This window comes from Myodes glareolus, chromosome 8, assembly GCF_982192425.1.
Source record: "Myodes glareolus chromosome 8, mMyoGla1.1, whole genome shotgun sequence".
NCBI lineage: Eukaryota > Metazoa > Chordata > Mammalia > Rodentia > Cricetidae > Myodes > Myodes glareolus.
The window spans coordinates 95173460-95192549 of record NC_142033.1 but is presented as its reverse complement, the minus strand read 5'-3'; the positions used below and the strand labels follow the sequence as shown (position 1 = coordinate 95192549).

The window sequence follows — 19090 nt, the reverse complement described above, 5'->3', positions numbered from 1 at the left end:
AAATATACATGTGAAAAAGGCTGTGTACAATTTATTCCTCAAATTATAAATTAATGTAACTGAACAGATACTTTTAACTATATAGGTGTTGATAAGTTCATTACCCCCAGCTTACCATAACTCAGAACACGATATTGGTAGATCAGTAACTTTTTTAAGGAATTATCTTCATTATCTAGATGTAGAAAGTCTGAGTTTAGGGTTGCACTGGCTGCTCTTCCAGAAGATCTAGGTCAGACTGTCAGGACCCACATGGTAACTCATAACTGTTCTATGTGCAATAGGCATTCATGTGGTTCACAGACATACACACAAACAAATCACTCATATACATGAAATAAAAATAAGTAAGTGGGACAGGCGTGGTGGTGCATACCTTTGATTCTAGCACTTGGGAGGCAGAGACAGGGGCATCTCTGAGTTAGAATTGGGGGGGGGTTATTCAATCACATTTTGAATCCAAAATTTGGATTTCTATTGATTAAATAAAATTAACTTTGGATCGGGGGCTAAGTTAGCAACTAGTTGACAGAAAGTAATCTTTGAGCATAAGAAGGCATCTGGAAGAGATAGAGAAAAATAGGTAGCAGTAGGGAGGAGTTTGGAGTGACATGGCTTTTTCTGGTTTGACAGAGATAGCAGCAATGAGAGGTGACTAGTTCCTTCTCAGCTCACAGGTTTTCACCCCAGCCTTTGAATCTCAAGTCTTATTTATAACAGGGATCTAGTTAAGCTTCCTTTAGCAGTAGCAACAGGGCTGGAGCCTGTGGGATCAGGCCTTGCCCTGAACGGCAAGGTTGCTGCTAGAAAAGCAGGCCAGTAACTGCAGTGTTGCAACTGTTGGATGGAATATCATTATAAGGCACAGCCAGGGTCCTGAAGTTAAAACAACATTTGGGTGCCACACAGGGGCAGAGGAATCACGCCAGCCAGTTATTCTGCAGTTGCTGCTTGGGCCTTTTCATGCAAGCACTGACAGAAAGCAACTTCCACTTGCCAGTACTCCAGAAAGCAGGCTTGCACTTGGATGTTGCAGGAAGGGCTTGTGTTCACTGCTGAAACTGTACACAGGCAGTGAGAAGTCAGCTGACTTGATGAGATACCTAGAAAATCTTAGAGGATAGTTAAAAAATAGTAAAAAGAAAATCTTTTCCACATTAAGAATGGGAAACATTGTAATGCAGGGACCCTGTAGAGCACTACAAAGTATGGTCTGAAAATTGAAAATTTAAATGAAGGGAGAAATGACTTAGATGGGACTGACATTATGCCTACTGTAATTACTGTTTGGAAATTTTAAAAAGTGGCTTGATAAGTTCACCAAATATGATAATTTGACTGATGAGATGCAAGCCTTAGAAAAAAACAGTGAAAATAAGAAAATTTGATTTATAAGATACAGACTTTAGAAAGGTTTACTAATGAAAATGGGAAAAAATTGGTTAATAATATACAAGTCTTGGAGTTAACATTGATAAAAACACAATCTTTAAAAAGACCGACTAATGAAAGTAACAAAAATACTTAGACATAGAGAAAGGAATTTAGAGCAGAACCTACCTCACCATTGTATTATGAAACTGAAGAGCAGTGGCCTAAGGCTATTAGAATACAAACCTTAATTTATCCAAATTATCGTACAAGAATGGTCACCAGATAACAGGCACCCCAAAATGAAAGAGAAGTTGACTGAAATAATGTTGAAATGCTAGCATTTAAGAGATTTAAGGAAGCAGTTATTTCATACAGTATGCACTCATTATCTGTGAGGCAGATGCTAAATTCATCAACAACTTGGAACAGAATTATTCCACAAGACAGAAAAGATTTAGTTACAACAGTATTGAAAGCTGATTCTCAGTTAAAATGAAAAACAAGAAGGAGGGAAGAAGCAAGGTTTCTAGAACAATGAGGCAGGGCTTGAGGTCATGACATTTCCCAAGATCAGCCTCTAGGTGAAGGCCAGTATGCTGATTTGCAAAGAAAGTCTATATTTGATGATAACATCTTGGATCTATGCTGTATAGCAGCTTTGAATGCTTAGGACAGGGCTGAAGAATCAGGAAAGAGGACTGATTCACTTACTAAAATTATACAAGGCCCAAAAGAAACCTTCACAGATTTTTATTTATAAAGATTGACCTCAGCTGCAAATAAAATGATATCAAATGCAGATGCTAGAAAAATGTTCACTATTTGGGTTCTGAAGATGCTAATTCACAATGCAAAAGGATGATTAGGCCTTTAAAGACTAGATCAGCACCCATAGATGAGTGGATCCAAAATACAGCTGATATTGAATCTCACACTTGTGATGATACTTGGGTAGGAGAAGTAAAATTTCTAAAAATTTCAAGAAAAATCAAACTGTGGTGAACTAGATCTTGTGAAAAGGAATTGTAGGCAAGGTGTTCCTAGAAATAATGTTTTTTTTTCCTAGAGATAATTAAAATGAAAGGCCCCAGACTTCTGGAATATGTAGAAGGTGTGGCAAGGGTTGCCAATGGACTAATGAATACAGATCAACACGGGACAGGCAAGATAACTCATTGCCAAGAGAAAACACCTTAGTAGGCCTCTCATAGTCCCCAATGTCAAATTGGGCTCAATCATTCCCTGTCAGCATTGGGAAAACCCCTCCACAAAGCAATTAAAAGACTTACTGTCTGTTATTACAAACCATACTGCTCTGGATTGTAGAATAGGTTCAAAACAAAAAACGTAATTTTCAGGAGATCATAAAGCAAGTATTTTTGCACACTTCTATAAATGATCAAAGACCAAAATAAATACAAGTCAATGGCATTGAAACAGAGTGTTTCATAGACATATGTGCAGATGTAACAATAATTTCACCAGAATTTTGGCATCTGGAGTAGCCTCTTCAATAGGTAAATGTTCAGCCTCTAGGGATTGGAACTTTATCTCAGGTAAAACAAAGTGTAAGATATTCCTATATGACGAAAAGGACATACAAGAAAATTAAAACTATATATGGCTAACATAAGAATAAATACATGGGAATGTGATTTGTTGTAGCAATGGAAAACACAAACTAACATTCCTCCATTATCAGAAACAAACCATAAATTAATGTATGTTTCTGAGAAAAGTATTACAAGATATTATCAAGGACAGTCACCAACTGCTGATTATACATAAGCGGGGCAAAACAGCTGTTGATCTTTTAAAGTACTAACACCTCTGTCTTTAAAATTGTTAACTGATGAAGTGGTTAACTGGGTATGTGGAACAATAGTTTTTTAAATCAGAAAAATTACAGGCATTAGAACAGCTGGTATGGGAGCAGTTAAATGATCAACATACTAAAAAAATCGACCAGTCCTTGAAAGTCTCCTATAATTGTTATTCAAAAGAAATCTGAAAAATGCAGAACGTTAACAGATTTAATAGGCATAAAAAAGATGATTCAAGCAATAGGCTCTTAACAGCCTGGAATTCCCTTCCCTTCTTTATTATTAAGGGATGGCCTATTATAGTGACTGATTTAAAAGAACTTCTTTTTATTAAACCTTTACAGGAACATGATAGAGAAAATTTGCCTTCACAGTGCTTACTTACAATAACTCCAACCTGTTAAAAGATACCACTGGAAGATTCTGCCACATGAAATGTTAAACAGCCCCACCTTGTGTCAATATTTTGTACAACAGCCATTAAAACTAATTCGTAAACAGTTTCTTCAATCTTTAATTTCCCATTGTATGAATATCTTATTGACTGATTCAGACACAGATGCTTTAGAAAAATGATTGATAAGGTAAAGAGAATTTTGCCTTGTTGGGAATTATAAATTTCTCCTGAAAAAAACACAAAGAGTAGATTCTATTAATTATTTAGGATATAATATTGGTTTGCAGAAAATTCACCCAAACAAAGTACAAATCAGGAGATATCAATTACAAACTTAATCATTTTCAAAAATTACTGGGAGAGAGTAACTAGCTACAACCACAATTGGACTAACAATTCAAGAACTAAATAATTTATTTCAAACCCTATGAGGTAATAAAGACTTAAAAAGTCCGAGAAAATTATCAGCTGAGGCTAAGAGAGAGTTGGATCTGGTAGAAAAAAAATTTCAGGATGCACATGTGGATTATTTAGATACAGAGCATGGTTGCATTCTTGTTACTTTACAATCTACTCATTCTCCTACAGGAATTCTTATGTAGAAAAAAAAATAATATCTGAGAATAGATGTTTTTACCACACAAACAAAGTAAATAATTGATGACCTATGTAGAAAAGCTTTCTAAATTGAACCTGAAAGAAAAACTGAGACTTGGTCAAATAGCAGGAATAGACCCAGCAGGAATTATGATACCTTTACTAAAACCAAAATTACCTTATTATGGGAAGAAAATGAGCATTCACAAAGAGTCTGCAGCAATTTCTTGGGAGAAATTAGCAACAAATATCCCCCAAACAAGAAACTTAAGTTTATAAAAAGAACTAATTGCAATTTCTAGATCACCTTCATATATATTCTGATGCAAATAAATCAAGAAAGGAAGGTTATAAATCAGGAAAATTAAGTAAAGTGTCTCAAATCCCTTATGATTCAGTTCAGAAATCAGAATTATAAGATATTGTCATGGTGTTATAAGATTTTCCAGAAACTCTTTATATAGTTACTGAATCTCAATATGAAGAAAGTGTTGTTATAAATATTGAAATACCTAAACTTATTCCAGATGATTCAGAATTAACTTTGTTATTTTATTTGACTACAAGAAATCAGAAATAGAAATTATCCTTTGTATGTAACACACATCAAGATCCCATACAGTTATACCAGGTCATCTTGAACAAAGTAATGTTGGAATTGATCAGTTATTGACAGGAAATGTGTTAGAAGCCTCATAATTTCATTAGAAACACCATTTTAAAAGCACGACTATGAGGAAAAAATTTCATATCTTTTGACAACAAGCCAAAAATCTATAAGGAAATGCCCTACTTGTTCTCTGTACACCAAACACTTACATACCTGTAAGAAATAATCCAAAAAGTTCTCAAAGAAATGAAATTTGGCAAAAGAATGTGTTTCATTTTGTAGAGCTTGAAAAATTAAAGTATGTGCACCATACCATAGATTCAGGATTTCAATGGGCAACTGTTTTAAGTTCTTGAAAGACTGATTCTATAATTACACATTTATTAGAAGTCATGGCCATTATTGAGATATTTGTACAAATTAAGACTGGCAATGCTCCAGCACATGTCTCTAGAGAAATAAAACAGTTTTCTTCAAATTACAACATAAAGCACATTACAGGTATACCACACCACCCAAGCAGTTATAGAAGCAGTTATAGAAGCAAGCAGTTATAGAAGACAAGCAGTTATAGAAGCAAATATAATTAATAAAAAAGGGATAATACAAACCCCCAAGATATAGATTACACAGTGCCTTACTAAGTTTGTTTAAATATTAATGAAAAAGGAACAACAGCTGTAGAGAGATATTTGATGAGAGAAAAAAAACTGCTGAATTAAATCAGCCTATATATTTTAAAGATGTGTTGATCTCAGAATGGAAACAAGGATATGTATTCAACTGGCAAAGAGGTTTTGCTTTTATTTCCATAAGAAAAGAAAAGCTATGAATACCATCAAGATTGATAAAGATTAGATTAGAAAAGGAAAGGCTTCTTGATTAGGAGAGGTGATAGTTCATCAAAGAGCTTGGATATTGAATCTAAACTAACTTATAAGACTAATATATGTCTTTGATTAACAGGTTAAAAAATACTTTTTTACTATTATAAGATATTTTTTCATTTGCCAAAGACATTTTGCCTTAACAAAGATATAACCTAACAAAAAAAGAAATTCTCTAATGTTAGGGTTTGTAAAGAATTTTGGTTTTGTCTTTCCAGGAGAACAAAATCATCCAACTCAGAAATCTGAAGACTACTAGACAAATAAGACATCTGAAGAAAAACAAATCATCCAGAGAAAAATGTTCCAAAAATAGAGTAACATTGGCCCACTGATATACCACATTTCCAAACAGGTAAAATTTCATAAATCTTCCCAAGAATTTTTTCTGCTGTTCTCTATAAACATAAAAGACAAATGGTCTTTATGTAATCCCAGCTCAATTAAAAATTAAAGCTGGCTTTGGAGTTGGAGCATAGCTCTCTCTTTCTCTAAACCCAAGCATGCGGGAAATCCAAAATCTCTGTTTCATGTCAGAGGAAACACCTAGTGTGGAATAGAAGAAAAATCAAAATTAAGGGACTATTCTATCGCCACTAATCAAACAATTGTTTGGTTTATTTTTAATCTTCAAAACTTTTCTTAAGCTATAAATATTATCCCAAAATTTATAAGATTAATATATATAGGAATATATGTGTATATATGCCTATACATGCATATATTCAAACTTTCTCTCATGATATAAATGGCCATATAGAGTACTGACTAACTCTAGAAATAGTCTTCATCTAGCTTCCTGTGTGTGATTTTGGGCTTGAGTTTGGAGCAGGTAAGAAGGAATTAAGTCTGTGTACACCAAATATACTTAATAGATTGTGGTTCTTTAAACTCGCTGAGATCTGCTGCATGTAACAGTTAAAATGTTTATGTATTCTAAAGTGAATGGTGAGCATTCCTAAGAGTGACCTTTGAAGTCTCCAAAAGAATGATGGGGCCCCAAAATGATGATTCCGCCTGGTTTGTAGTAACACCAGTAAGCTGACAAACTATAAACTGCTCAGGACAATTTCAAGGTGGTTAGCTGATATGGTCCATCCTTACAGAATTCTCCAGCCAGGACTTCAGATAAGCCCTTTACTTTCCTAATCTGTGGATAACCAATGTTACAGCAAGTTCTTCCAGGACTTGACCATGATCTCAATCTTCTCAGGGTCCTCTAAAGATGGAGCTGCCCATAAACAACAGGAATTAATTTTAAGATTATGGCATCCACATGCTCAAGAGTTAGGGTGGGTGGGTTTTAGTCACTGCATGGGTTATGAATGCTTATTGTCATTTATGGGGTGCTGGTTGCAAACTGTTACTGATCATGGTAATGGAGGAAAATAAACAAGGAAGGCTGGAATCAAGCATGTTTTTCTGAAAGAAAAGAGAAGGATATGGAAAGGATAGGATAAAAGGGTAGATTATTGAATCTACTTTAAAAAGCAGCAAAATTAATTTCAAATATTTTACATTGGTATGGATTTTTGTATACAAAAATGCTATTTTGTGAGAACATACTCTAAATATGTGTGTGTGTGTGTGTGTGTTCCTACTCTTCTTTAAAATATTTTTTGTATATTGATAGAAACTTAAGGTTATTTTTGTTAGACTGTATATATGTTTCTACTCTTGTTTAAGGTGTTGTACCTATGCAGCCTATTTTAAAATGTAATGTATAATTAAGAAATACAAGTTAGTAGTTAGTCATTTATAAAAATCAAATTTGAGCTATGTTATGCATGTTTTCAAGGTTAAACAGAGATATATTTTAGATAAATGCTCTTCAAACACTTTGGAGATATACAGATTATGGCATTTAAGATGTTTAAATAACCTAAATTTTTTCATGACAATGAGACACGTTTTCGCACCATGTAGCACCAATTTACTTTCAAAACAGATGATGGGCATAAAAGAACTTCCACATGGAGTTTGTTTTCAATGTGACAAAGTTAGCTACTGGGCAAAAAACTTCCCTTGCATTGACTAATGACAATATGTTGTCCAAAATAGATGAGCAGGATACAAAGAAGGCAACTGCCAAACTTTGCCATGACAAGGAATGACAGTCCTTCAAATTTCCTACTTTGTAGAAACATCTGTCCCATATGCTAGGCCTATGGGCCAAAGATGGATGCATCAACATTACACAGGAACCTTGGGTGACTGTCCAAGTAGCCAGCCATTTCTTTCATTTCTATAGTTTTGAAGTTGGTTGCTCTGTTCCTTCTGTTACTCAAATAATAATATATCCTTCTCAGGTCTCTGATCAAGTTGAAGACAAGTTAGTTACAGTTATAATTTTCCCTGTTACCAAATTCAGAAGAAAAAAACTCACACAAGAAGTAAAAATTATATGGGTTAAGAGACATAAACGCTTAAATTGTTTATCTAAGAAAATATTATGAGGTTTAAGATAGTTTTGGGTTGGTAAATCAAGTTAGGATAGGAAGTAAATTAGATATAAAACACTGGACTCACCAAGATAGGATAGATAATAGAGTAGTTTCTTTAAATTTGCCAAATACAAATGGACTGGACATTGTGATTATAATCCTTACTTGATAATTGTTCTCAATGCATATAGTTTTATTGTGTTGCAGTTTAAACCTTTCCTTTTTATTTAGACATAAAGGGGAAAATATTAGAGGATATTCAATCACACTATGAAACCCAAGTTTGTATTTGCATTGATTAAAAAAAAATATCTTGGATCAGGAGTCTGAGTTAGCAACTAGGTGAGAGGAAGTAATCATAGAGCATCAGAAGGCATCCAAAAGAGAGAGAGAGTGACAGGAAGTAGGAGGGAGGGATTTAGAATGGTGTGGCCTTTTCTGGTTTGGCAGAGTAGAAACACAGGTATTCTGGAGAGGGCAGAAAAGAGACAGGGTTAGCTAGTTGCTACTCAGCCTCACTGAGCACATAGGCTTTCACCCCAGCATTTGACTCTCAAGTCTTAATTTTAAATAGAATGATAGAGATTTAGTTAAAGCTGCCTTTAGCAGCAAAGACAAGGCCAGTGCCTGCTGGAACAGAATTCCCACCAGGCTGTGGCCTGAAAAGCTGGGCTGCTATAGAGAAACGGGCCGGTAACTGCAGAGTAGTAATTGCTGGCTGAAATAGCATTAGATTAAGGTGCAGCCATCATGCCAAAATAAAAACAACATTGGAGGTCATTCTGATCTACACAGGATGCTACAGGACAACCAAGGTAACACAGAGAAATCCTGTTTTGAAAAACCACAAATAATAAATAAAGAAAGAAAAATAAATAAAGAAAAAAAGTTTAGATTTTCCAACTACATCCTTTCTGGCCCACCACAATTCCCTCTAGTCTGTTAAACTCCATTACCACCCTATCTCCTCTGTTAGTTGCAAAGTAATCGTCACAACTGTTCTTCTGTCAACAGCATTCTCACCAATACTTCCCATCCCTTGCCACCAACTTGGTCGCTTATTAATTATACATTTACTGTGTGCTTTCTAGTATATCCTTCATATAGTTTCTCCTCAAGGCATTAAGCTGCTTAAGTACAAATCAGCTTCAGAGCTCCATGATTCTTCCTTCCAGATCCACCTATCTTTTCTACACAGCAATTTGTAATTCTCAATTTCCTTTTTGCTCATTCATGCATTATAAAATCCAAAGCTACCTCTACCTATGATCAGTCATAAAATCCCTGTTTCTACTCTTAAACAGCTCTGGTTTCTTTTTACTCACAGGTACTGAAAAGCAGAACTGAGGTGTGTGCCCTACCTTCCGAAGAGCTGTTTCTGAGACAGGCAATTTTACTGGCATTGCATACCAGGAGCTATAACATGAGGGGCTGCTCGTTGGGGTTTCTGTCCCACCCAGTCCTCCAGCCGTTTAGTCCCAGAGAAAAATCACACAGAGAGTCTGCATTAATTATAAACTGATTGGCCCATTAGCTCAGGCTACTTACTAGTTCTTATCACTTATGTTAACCCATTATTCTTATCTATGTTAGCCACATGGCTCAGTACCTTTCTCAATGGGGCAGCTCACATCTTGCTTCTTCGGTGCTCTGGGCAGAACTGCAGAGGGAGCTTCCTGTTTTCCAGAATATTCCTGTTCTCATCGTCCTGTCTCTACTTCCTGTCTGGTTGACCCACCTATACTTCCTGCCTGGCCAATCAGTGTTTATTTAAAACATTATTGACAAAATACAGACAATTCTCCTACACCAAGGACCAACATGACAGAATGGTTCTTCCCAAATTATAAGACTATGCATGTGCAATAAATATCACAGGAACACTCTGGAAGTTTTTTAATACATCGCAATGTCAGAATTTGTTAGGGAAGTATACACAATTGCTCTTTACTGCCTTTGATAAAAACAAAAAGAGAATTTCTGTGTTATCTTTGAAAAGTCACCAAGCAGTGGTTTGCAAAGGACAAACTGCTTTGGAAGAAGCAGAAACGTTCTGGAAACACTGGCACTATATTGATAAATACTTCAAGCTAAACTCTCATCAGCAGAACCATCTGACATCAGGCCACCTACTCCACTAACATATGGATGAAAGGAAACGCCACTTCACCTTGCATTCTTCAGTTGCCGATCCTTAGGCAGCACTATTCTAAGGTGAAAGTCGCTTTCCTGTGGAAAAGAAAGGTACAAATTTAATCTTTCACTTAATTCTAAAAATTTAAAGTCACACAAACCATAGTCCTATATAAATATTGTCCTATACTTATAAAAAACATCAAATTTAGTCAAATATTTAAACTTTAAAAATATAAATAACTATATACACACAAACACACACACACACACACACACACACACACACACGGAAAAACACAGAACATTACAATAGGACCTGGATTTTTAAAGAAAAATATATAAGAAAAGGAAATACTATGAAATTGTTAGTAAACATAAAAATTACTTCTTAAAGCATAATCTCATTAAAAATAATATTGCTTCAGTTGCTATGGATGAGGAAGAAAAAATTTACCATATAATTCAGTCTGCAATTTCTAAGTTTTAATAGAATGAAAATATGGTGTTATATAACCTCAGCATTTAGACCTAACAGATAATTTTAGGGGCTGGAGAGGCATCTCAGCTGGTCAACAGCTTCCTGCACAAGCATGAAAATCTAAGTTCAAATCCTAGCACCCACAAAAAAAAGCCTGTAACCCCAGTGCTGTGTATGTGAAGGTAGGAGGATTTCTTGGGCTTGCTGGCCTCCAGTCTAGCTCCAAGTTTAATAAGAGACCATGTCTCAAAATAGCAGAGAATGAAAGAACAGGACAGCCAACATCCTCTGCAACATAAACATGTTCATGAGCATGCATACATGTGTATACCACACACATATACACACCAAAGCAGATATGTACACCACCACATGTGTGTGCTTGTGCGCATACACACACACCACACACACCACACATGCTCCAACACGCACTCTGAAACAATTTATATAGTTAACCTTCAATAAATAAAAAAGTAGTATATTAACTTTTTAAATTTAAATATTCACTAGTTATACAAAATTTCTCTCAAGAGTCTAAAGAAAGGAAAATATGAGTCTCTGAAAAATATATTGGGATTTACTTTCTTTCAAAAGTGAACAGATAAGCAGTTTAAACTTTGTAGCTTAAATAGGATGATACATGTGAAATCTGAGCAAAAATAAGCAGGAAAAGACAAACAGAAATGTAATCTTTTACTCCAACAATATAAAATGAAAAGAGTAATAAAATTCTTGAAAAACAATTACCATGTGGAATTTTAGCAGACTCCCTCCAAGCAGATTCGAAAACAGAGGAACACAATTAAATGTACCCCATAACCTTTACTTTCATGGTAATATTACAGTTCTGACTTTCATTACATTTAAATGTCCTTTAAAAAATGAAACAAAATGTACTACTGACCTTTTCAAAAGGTCAAGTAACAATAATTCACTATTTCATTAAAGCACTAACAGGTATTATGTAGTAACTTTCACCTAACTTCAGAGGCACCCCACACATAGGACTGAGAGCGAGATGAAATGCACATTGTACATGGGAGCAGTAAAAGCAATTCAGCTTTACCTGGAAGAATAAAAGTCAAAGTCCCAGATTTGGGAAATCCAGTCACTGTAAAAGGTCAAGATTCTTAAGTGGGCCAATACTTGACTCCCTCCCCCAAAAATACACACACACGCACACACACACACACACACACACACACACACACACACACACACGTAGACTTTCTGTAATTAAAGCAACTAAGTAGTAATATTCTTTCTCAAAAAGCAGATTTTTCAAGCTTCCGGACAACAAAAGCACAGCGAGTTGTCTAACCGTGAAAGTCCTGACACATCCTACCAAAAACTAGAGTGATTAATCATACAAACAAGAAAAAGAAAAACGACAAAAATCCCACGTTTGCAACCAGAAGTCACCGAGAACACAATAAATTTGTAATTACTCAGAAGGAAAATCACTTCTGAGTAGAGCTCCTTCTGGGGCCCAACAGTAGAGAGTTAGAAGTATCATTAAAATAAAACAATATCAAAGATGAAAGAATGAGGGGATTGGCGTTAAGTGCAAAAATCCTAACAACGAATTCCGAAAGAGCAGAGCAGTGACAATAAATAGGAGAGCGGACAAGAACCAAATCCTCAAGGACAGGTGGCAATGGGCAGCTCTCAGCACTTGGACAGAGGAGGATCATGAGCTCGAGGCTTGTCTGGCCCACACAGTGAGATACTATTCTAAAGAAGGGAAAAGAAAGCCAAGAAGACGTCTGAAAACATTTCACAGCAGGAAGAAGATTGGGTAGAAACACCCTCTGGAAATTGCACATCAGAAAGAAAAAAAATAACAGTGGGAAACTTAAACTTTGATGACAAAACTAAGAGCCCACCTCATATTCCCACTCCTGCTTCCCCCCAAAAAATGATCCATTAAATAGACTGTACTTTCTTTCACCAACAGAAGAGGGTGGTCTTGAACCAGAAATTTCACAAACTATTGCAATCAGCAAAACACTCACAAGCACAAGGATCAGTGTCCCCAGCCTAAAGGTGTTACAACACACAGGCCGTGAGAAGCCAAGTGTCTCAGGTGATGGTGGACCCTAGGAGAACAGAACACACTAATTAGAACAAGGACTAGAGTGTCAGGAAATGAATGTTTCATGACCAAGATGTCTAAAAATCAAGGCCAGAAACTGAAGGAAGCAATGGACTTATTGACTAAACTCAGAAAGGAAATTAAACAAATCATAATGACATTACAATGAGAGTAAGTTTAAAGATGCCAAAGGAAGAACTGGGTGAGACAGAACTTTTTAACAGTGGAACAAAACAAGAAAAACGCCAAGTGACTATGAAAAAATAAAAATAAGGATCAAGTAGAAAGCACCAGAGAAAGTCCAATAGAGACACAATAGGAGCCACAGATAGGGGTATTCACAATCATAGCTAACTCCACTTTCTCAAAGCCACCACATTAAAACGGGCAAGCATACATGAAAGAAATGAGTCACAATAACCCAGTCTGAAAAACGTATCAGAATTTAAAAATAAGGAGAAGGGGCCAGACAGATGACTCAGTGGGTAAGGAATACGCCATGATGCCTGGTAAGTTCCATTCCTTTTACTCACACGGTGAAGGAGTGACCTCCCTCTTATCCCCTGATCCCCAGATTCAATTGTAGTTAGCACACACATGTACACATACACATGTATGCACATCCACAAATGCACATACACACAAAATAAATAATGCAATTTTAAAGGGAAAACTTACAAATGAGGCTTATAGGGAAGTAATGAAAGCTAGGAGACATCAACATAGAGTATGCAAAACAATTTAGTTTTGGCAGGAGGAAGCTGAGGACAGAAGCCATGGATTTGCACACACTACATAGCTTCTACTACAGAACTAACTCCCAATCTAGTCTACAAAGGAATCTTCCAGCTCACTCAATCCTGGCACAATCCAACCAACCAAAAGAGAAATTCTTGTCATACAAGAGCCATTAAGTACAGTACCTAGAAAAGTATTGCTTCACAGGCACAGCCAAATTAATCTCTGCTCGTGTTTAACAAAAAATAAAAGGAAAGCTTAGAACAGTGGGATTCTCTTCAAGTGACAACTACCGCTGACAAGAAAAAACATTCCTAGGGGCATACTAACAAAGCACATTACACGTACAAGGGAGAAAAATAAGGCCCATGACGGGGAGAAAAATCAAGAGACACAAATACAAAACAGCACAGATTGTGAAATCCGGGAGAACTAGGTGCCCTCTCATGGTGGCACTCACACGCATCATGAGATCCAGAACTGAGGCATCTGGCCAATAGCTGTGTGAAGAATCCTGCCGGAAAGCAGCTTCTCTGCCACGATTTTACTTTCAGACAGACAAGTCCTGGCAAGCATCTTTCTTGGCAGCACATGAGAGACCCCGAGCAGGACTCACCCACCAAGGTGCATCCAAACCCCTGATCTGCAGAAATGGATAATTAGTCTGTTCTTTTTGTTTTAAGGGTTAGAAACATGAAGGGCAAGAGGTAACCAGTATGAAGTCAGCAGCACGGGCCCTAAGGCCATCAACTGAAGCGCTGGAAACCTAAGAACTGAAGTTGGGTTCCTGAGAGCCCAGATGAAACCCACCTACAATCTCCATTCTCCCCAGGCAAATACAAAGGACCTCAGGGACAAGATGGCTAATGAGACTGACTGGAATTAGCAAGAGACACTACCGTAATAAGCAATGTGAAGACCTATGGAAGCAAGCATCCAGTGGGAACCTCTGACCTCCGACATACATATACACACAGAAAGAAAGAGAGAGATAGAGTTAATTCCTTGACTAACCCAAACTAACAAAGCTCGTGCAAGAGAAAAAGTCTAATAATAGGGAAAACACCTTTCATCTATTCACAAGTAATTCACTCACATAAAAACTGATTGCTATGGCACCAAAAATGTATCCATAAGTTTCACAAGTGGATCGAGTATACATAATACTAATTGGTGTAGCAAAACTAAAAGTTATAACCATGACAGAAATTAGAAAATGTAGAAACGTTTCCATTTAACTTAACCTGAATGAAGAACTAGACGTAAACGTTATACAAGCTCCCAAAAAATAGTGATGAAACACTACACGTAAACATCTACATGGTACTTTCATAACAGCAAGATGAGGAAAAGCAACACCAAAGGCAACACTTTGGAAACCCACAAACAGAAGCTGTGCTGTCACTGGCTGATTTGGGACAGTGCAAACAAAACAAAGGAAGTAACAGTCACAACCACACAGTCAGTCAAAGAGAAGTAAGATGGGAGAGCTATCCCTTCTAGCAAAGTGCCAGTCCATAGATGGGAAAAGCATGGCAGTGCTGGGAAAGCCATGGCAGAGTTGGGAAAGGCATGAGAGTAGTGGGAATGGCATGGGTGGTGGAGAAGGCATAAGAGTGTTGGGAAATAATCATTTGCCACCAATTACTATTATTAACTGACTGGAACCAAGAGCCAAGGACCAAAACGCTATGGTAGGTGTGTGAATGTGTAATGGATTAAAGAACCTCACACACAAAAAAGTACTTCTTAATTACAAAAGAAAATCTGGGAGAAGTCACTCTAGTGTGGTCACTGATTTATGAATGTCAGCTCTGGGAACTCGAGGGAGGGAACACAGCACTCTCTGAGGTGCACCTGTCCAAATGCATTACCAGAATTTAATGGTGAGAAAATATCAAACTTAACAAGCAGAAGGTTTAAAAATAAAAATTCAAGTTAATAAAAATAGACTAAAACTCCTCCAAAATAAAGAGATAAGAATTAAATACATCCGGGAAAATTACATCAGATAGCGATTTTATTAAGTGTACTGAAGCTAGGGCTGAATGGACTCTTGCTTTTATGAAGTGAATGCTAAATTGTTCAGAGATAAAGAAGCAAGAACTATGTCTATGATTTAATCTCAAGGGGTAAAGAAAACGTGTGTACAGAACCAGCCACAATCACACTTTGGATAAAACTGGTTATGCTGGATAGTTTTTAGACATTATCCAAGACTTAAAGGAATATAAAAATGAGAAATTGCCTACAGCAGAGGCTAATTTGTTTCCAGTGGAATCTGATGGCTGTGACCGTTTCCTAAAGTACTACTGCATATATACACGTGTGTAATAAAAACCTTGTTCTGCCCGTCCTGTTCCACATTTGCCTGGTCCAGGGTCAACCTCCAACACCGCACACATAACAAAACGTGAACTTTTCTGAATGGCTCTGTGAACCTGGAAAACAGCCTAACTTGATATTTCAACAACTAAGCAGGAAGAGGTGGATTTTCCCTCTCTGACAATAAAATAGAACCTCTCTCTTTTGTGATGTTCACATGGTCTTGAAAACACATTTTAAAAAGCCCAAGCTTCCTGTGTGTAACTCCCAGTAATGCTTAGGGACGAGGAAAAGTTTCACTCTGCAGCAGACTGGATAATATGCTCAATATTATAGAGACTGCTTTAAGGAGACCTCAGCACACATGGCAATTATGACTCCTGTCACTCAGGGCAGAGTTACACGCAGTTGAGTTTAGTATATAGAGGACAAGTCTATATTCGAAATCCTAATTTGTTATGTCATGGAGAGGCGGGAAATGAAATTGTCTTTTTAAAACAGCCAGTTTCCAGGTTATCTGATGCCATCATGGCCAAGGTCCTTAGCCTCTCTAAATTTCCCAGGATTTGATTTCAACTACAAAATGATGGATTTGGGTTTGTTTTGTTTTTTTTTTAATTCTACTTAATAATGAACCCAGAGCACTCGGTAAATTTCAAAGACTTGTGGTGTAGTAAGGGAACTCGGGAACTCCGGGAAGGACTCAGCCAAGGAAACCGACCACAACTCGCTGCCCACCTCAGGCCCGGACCTGCGAGCGGCCCCGCCCTCCGGCCCGCGCTGACCCCGCCCACAGGACCGCGCAAGCGCAGTGCCCCCGCGCTGTTTCCCAGTCGGGCTTTCCCCGAGCCAGCAGCGGAGCTCTTGGGTCGGGATGCGCTGCGAGTGACAGGCTCTGGCGAGAGAGAATGACCCCGCGGGGTACCTGAGCCGAAATGAATCCCTCATACACTGTTTTCTCCCGGTTCTGAGGAAGCAGCAGCGGGAAGTGGCGCAACAGGTTAGCGTCTGACTCCGCCATGGCGCGCAGGGATGGCCGCCGCACATGCGCAGTCTGCGGATGGAGGGGGCGGGAACCGGCATTGGCGGGAAGAGTTTGGTGACTTCCCGCGGTGGTGGCTCCAGCTGACTTGCTCTAGACAGTTCAGTTGGGCCAACTAGTCCAAAGGAGACCGTAGGTCTGACTGATCAGGATTATTCTGGCCTTGACTCTAAGAAAACAAAATAAAAAAACCCTCCTGTTGATTTTACTGAAGACTGCTGCAACTCCAGAGCCGACTTTCCTCACTGGACAGCGTCCTTTATCCTGAACCTGTCTCATCATCCCTCCTATTCTCCTGTTAGCCCTAGACTAGGTCTCCAGCATACCCCCAAAATTCCCTTCAACCGATGCCATATGTAAATAAACTGTAGGACCTTCAATACATGATATATTGTGTTCTGGTTCATTGGCGAACAGTGTTTAATTGGATATATCTGAAAGACCTGCATATAAATTGAGGGAGATTCATTTTAATCCTGAGTAGGTTCTGGTGCGGTGCACCCACCAGTATGGCAAAAACACAAAGGTTGATGATGGACTTAGTGAACTTTTTCTCCGACCATCTTTACTATACATCTTGCCGATTTATGAATGGTTGTTACTCATTCCCTTTCACTAAGTGTTGATTTAAGAAACTTAATAGTTATCATACAATAATTTGGTATTGCAGTGAGTCACTTTTGATCCCTACTATTTTAAGATATCATTGTGATGACGAAAGTTACAAAATAATCCCATACTAGTTCAGATTTATGTACAATAAAGGATTATTTATTTAGGGGAGACTCATAGATCACTGTCCTAGGTCACAGTCCTCAGCACTAATGGGAAACAGGAATTGAGTCTAACAGCCGGAAGCGTAAGCTTTACAGCTGCATTTATAGTGTAAGAGTCCACGTCCAAGTGGGATGTTATCTTAAAGGCTATTGAGCTGAAGGAGCTCCCACAGCATCACTGTAATATGCCAGAGATTGTGCAAAGATGATAAGATATTCCCCTCTTCTCTCCTATTGCCCTCACTGCAGATCATATTTAAAAATTTAGACTTTGACAAAATGTGGCCCAGTATCCTGGATACTTAGAGAAAGCAAGAATGCTGCAACTGTGCTTAGATTAGGTTACACAAAAATAGTGGTTCTCAATGTTCCTAATGATGTGACCCTTTGATACAATTCCTCATGTTGAGGTCTTAATTATTTCCATTACCACTTCATAACTGTAATATTGCTTCTGCAATGAATCACAGGGTAAATATTTTTGGAAAGTATTTTTGGATACTTTCTCATATTCACAAAAGTGTTCTTCCACTACTGAAGGGATTTCAATAAAGGCCAGCAAGTCTGAGACATGTAGGGAGCGATCCCATGGACTTAGCACTTGTAAATATTCAGTGCCAAACAGGTGAGATAGACAGAACTCTGACAGAACTTCTGACCTGAACAATGTAGCTTGAATTCCTTGTCAGACTTTAATAAGCATCATCACAGTAGTATTGTGATGCCTTGTAAATGATGCCAAGGTTCATGCAGACTCCAAGGGGAGTCAAGGCAATTTCTTAGCAGCATTTTTTTCTACCGGGATCCAGTCTGTCTCTCAGACACTGGTGTCACACACTTGTCTGTCAAAGTAACTGGGAAGATGGAATGGGTCTCCTTATCCACAGCCCCATTACTGCTCCTGATGCCTTTTGCTCAGTTCAACAGTCCACTTGAACTGCCAGCCTCAGTTGGTAACCAGCTCCCCTCCTCCCACAGGATCTTCATGACAGTAACCACTTGCTAAAGCTGCAATGGACCCCACACACCCCACAGCAATGTCTGCAGTATTCTGACTAATTTGTTTGTTATATGACTCTCGGGAATAAAGATGGGAAGTAAAGATATTTCTATGTTTTACACATACCCCTAACTCAAACCTAAAGAATCTCAAATTCTGCTGAGAGGGTCCTTGCAGTGTATTTTAACTGATGATTAAATGATATTAATGCAATGATTCTAGTGCATGCTGAATTAACATCTATTCAGTCATGCAACTTGTTGTTTGTTTGTTTGTTTCTAGAAAGGTTTTCTCTGTGTAACAGCTCTAACTGTCCTGTAACTAGCTTTTGTTGACCATTCTAGCCTCAAACTCACAGAGACCCGCCT

General features: G+C 37.7%; 1 protein-coding gene across 2 annotated transcripts in view; it reads right to left on the bottom strand.

Annotated features, from left to right (window-relative positions):
* Fancl (FA complementation group L) overlaps positions 1-16971 on the bottom strand; it is a 99484-nt gene extending 82513 nt beyond the window's left edge. The window contains exons 1-3 of one of the 2 annotated variants that reach the window (XM_048435390.3): positions 16830-16951; positions 12762-12845; positions 10303-10361 (exon numbers count right to left, since the gene is read on the bottom strand). In XM_048435390.3, the coding sequence (XP_048291347.3) occupies positions 10303-10361; positions 12762-12845; positions 16830-16925 (239 nt within the window). In that variant the 5' untranslated portion in view covers positions 16926-16951. Of the gene's footprint in view, positions 1-10302; positions 10362-12761; positions 12846-16829 lie in introns of both variants that reach the window. The other variant, XM_048435392.3, reaches the window with a different exon arrangement.
* Positions 16972-19090: the final 2119 nt, after the last annotated feature.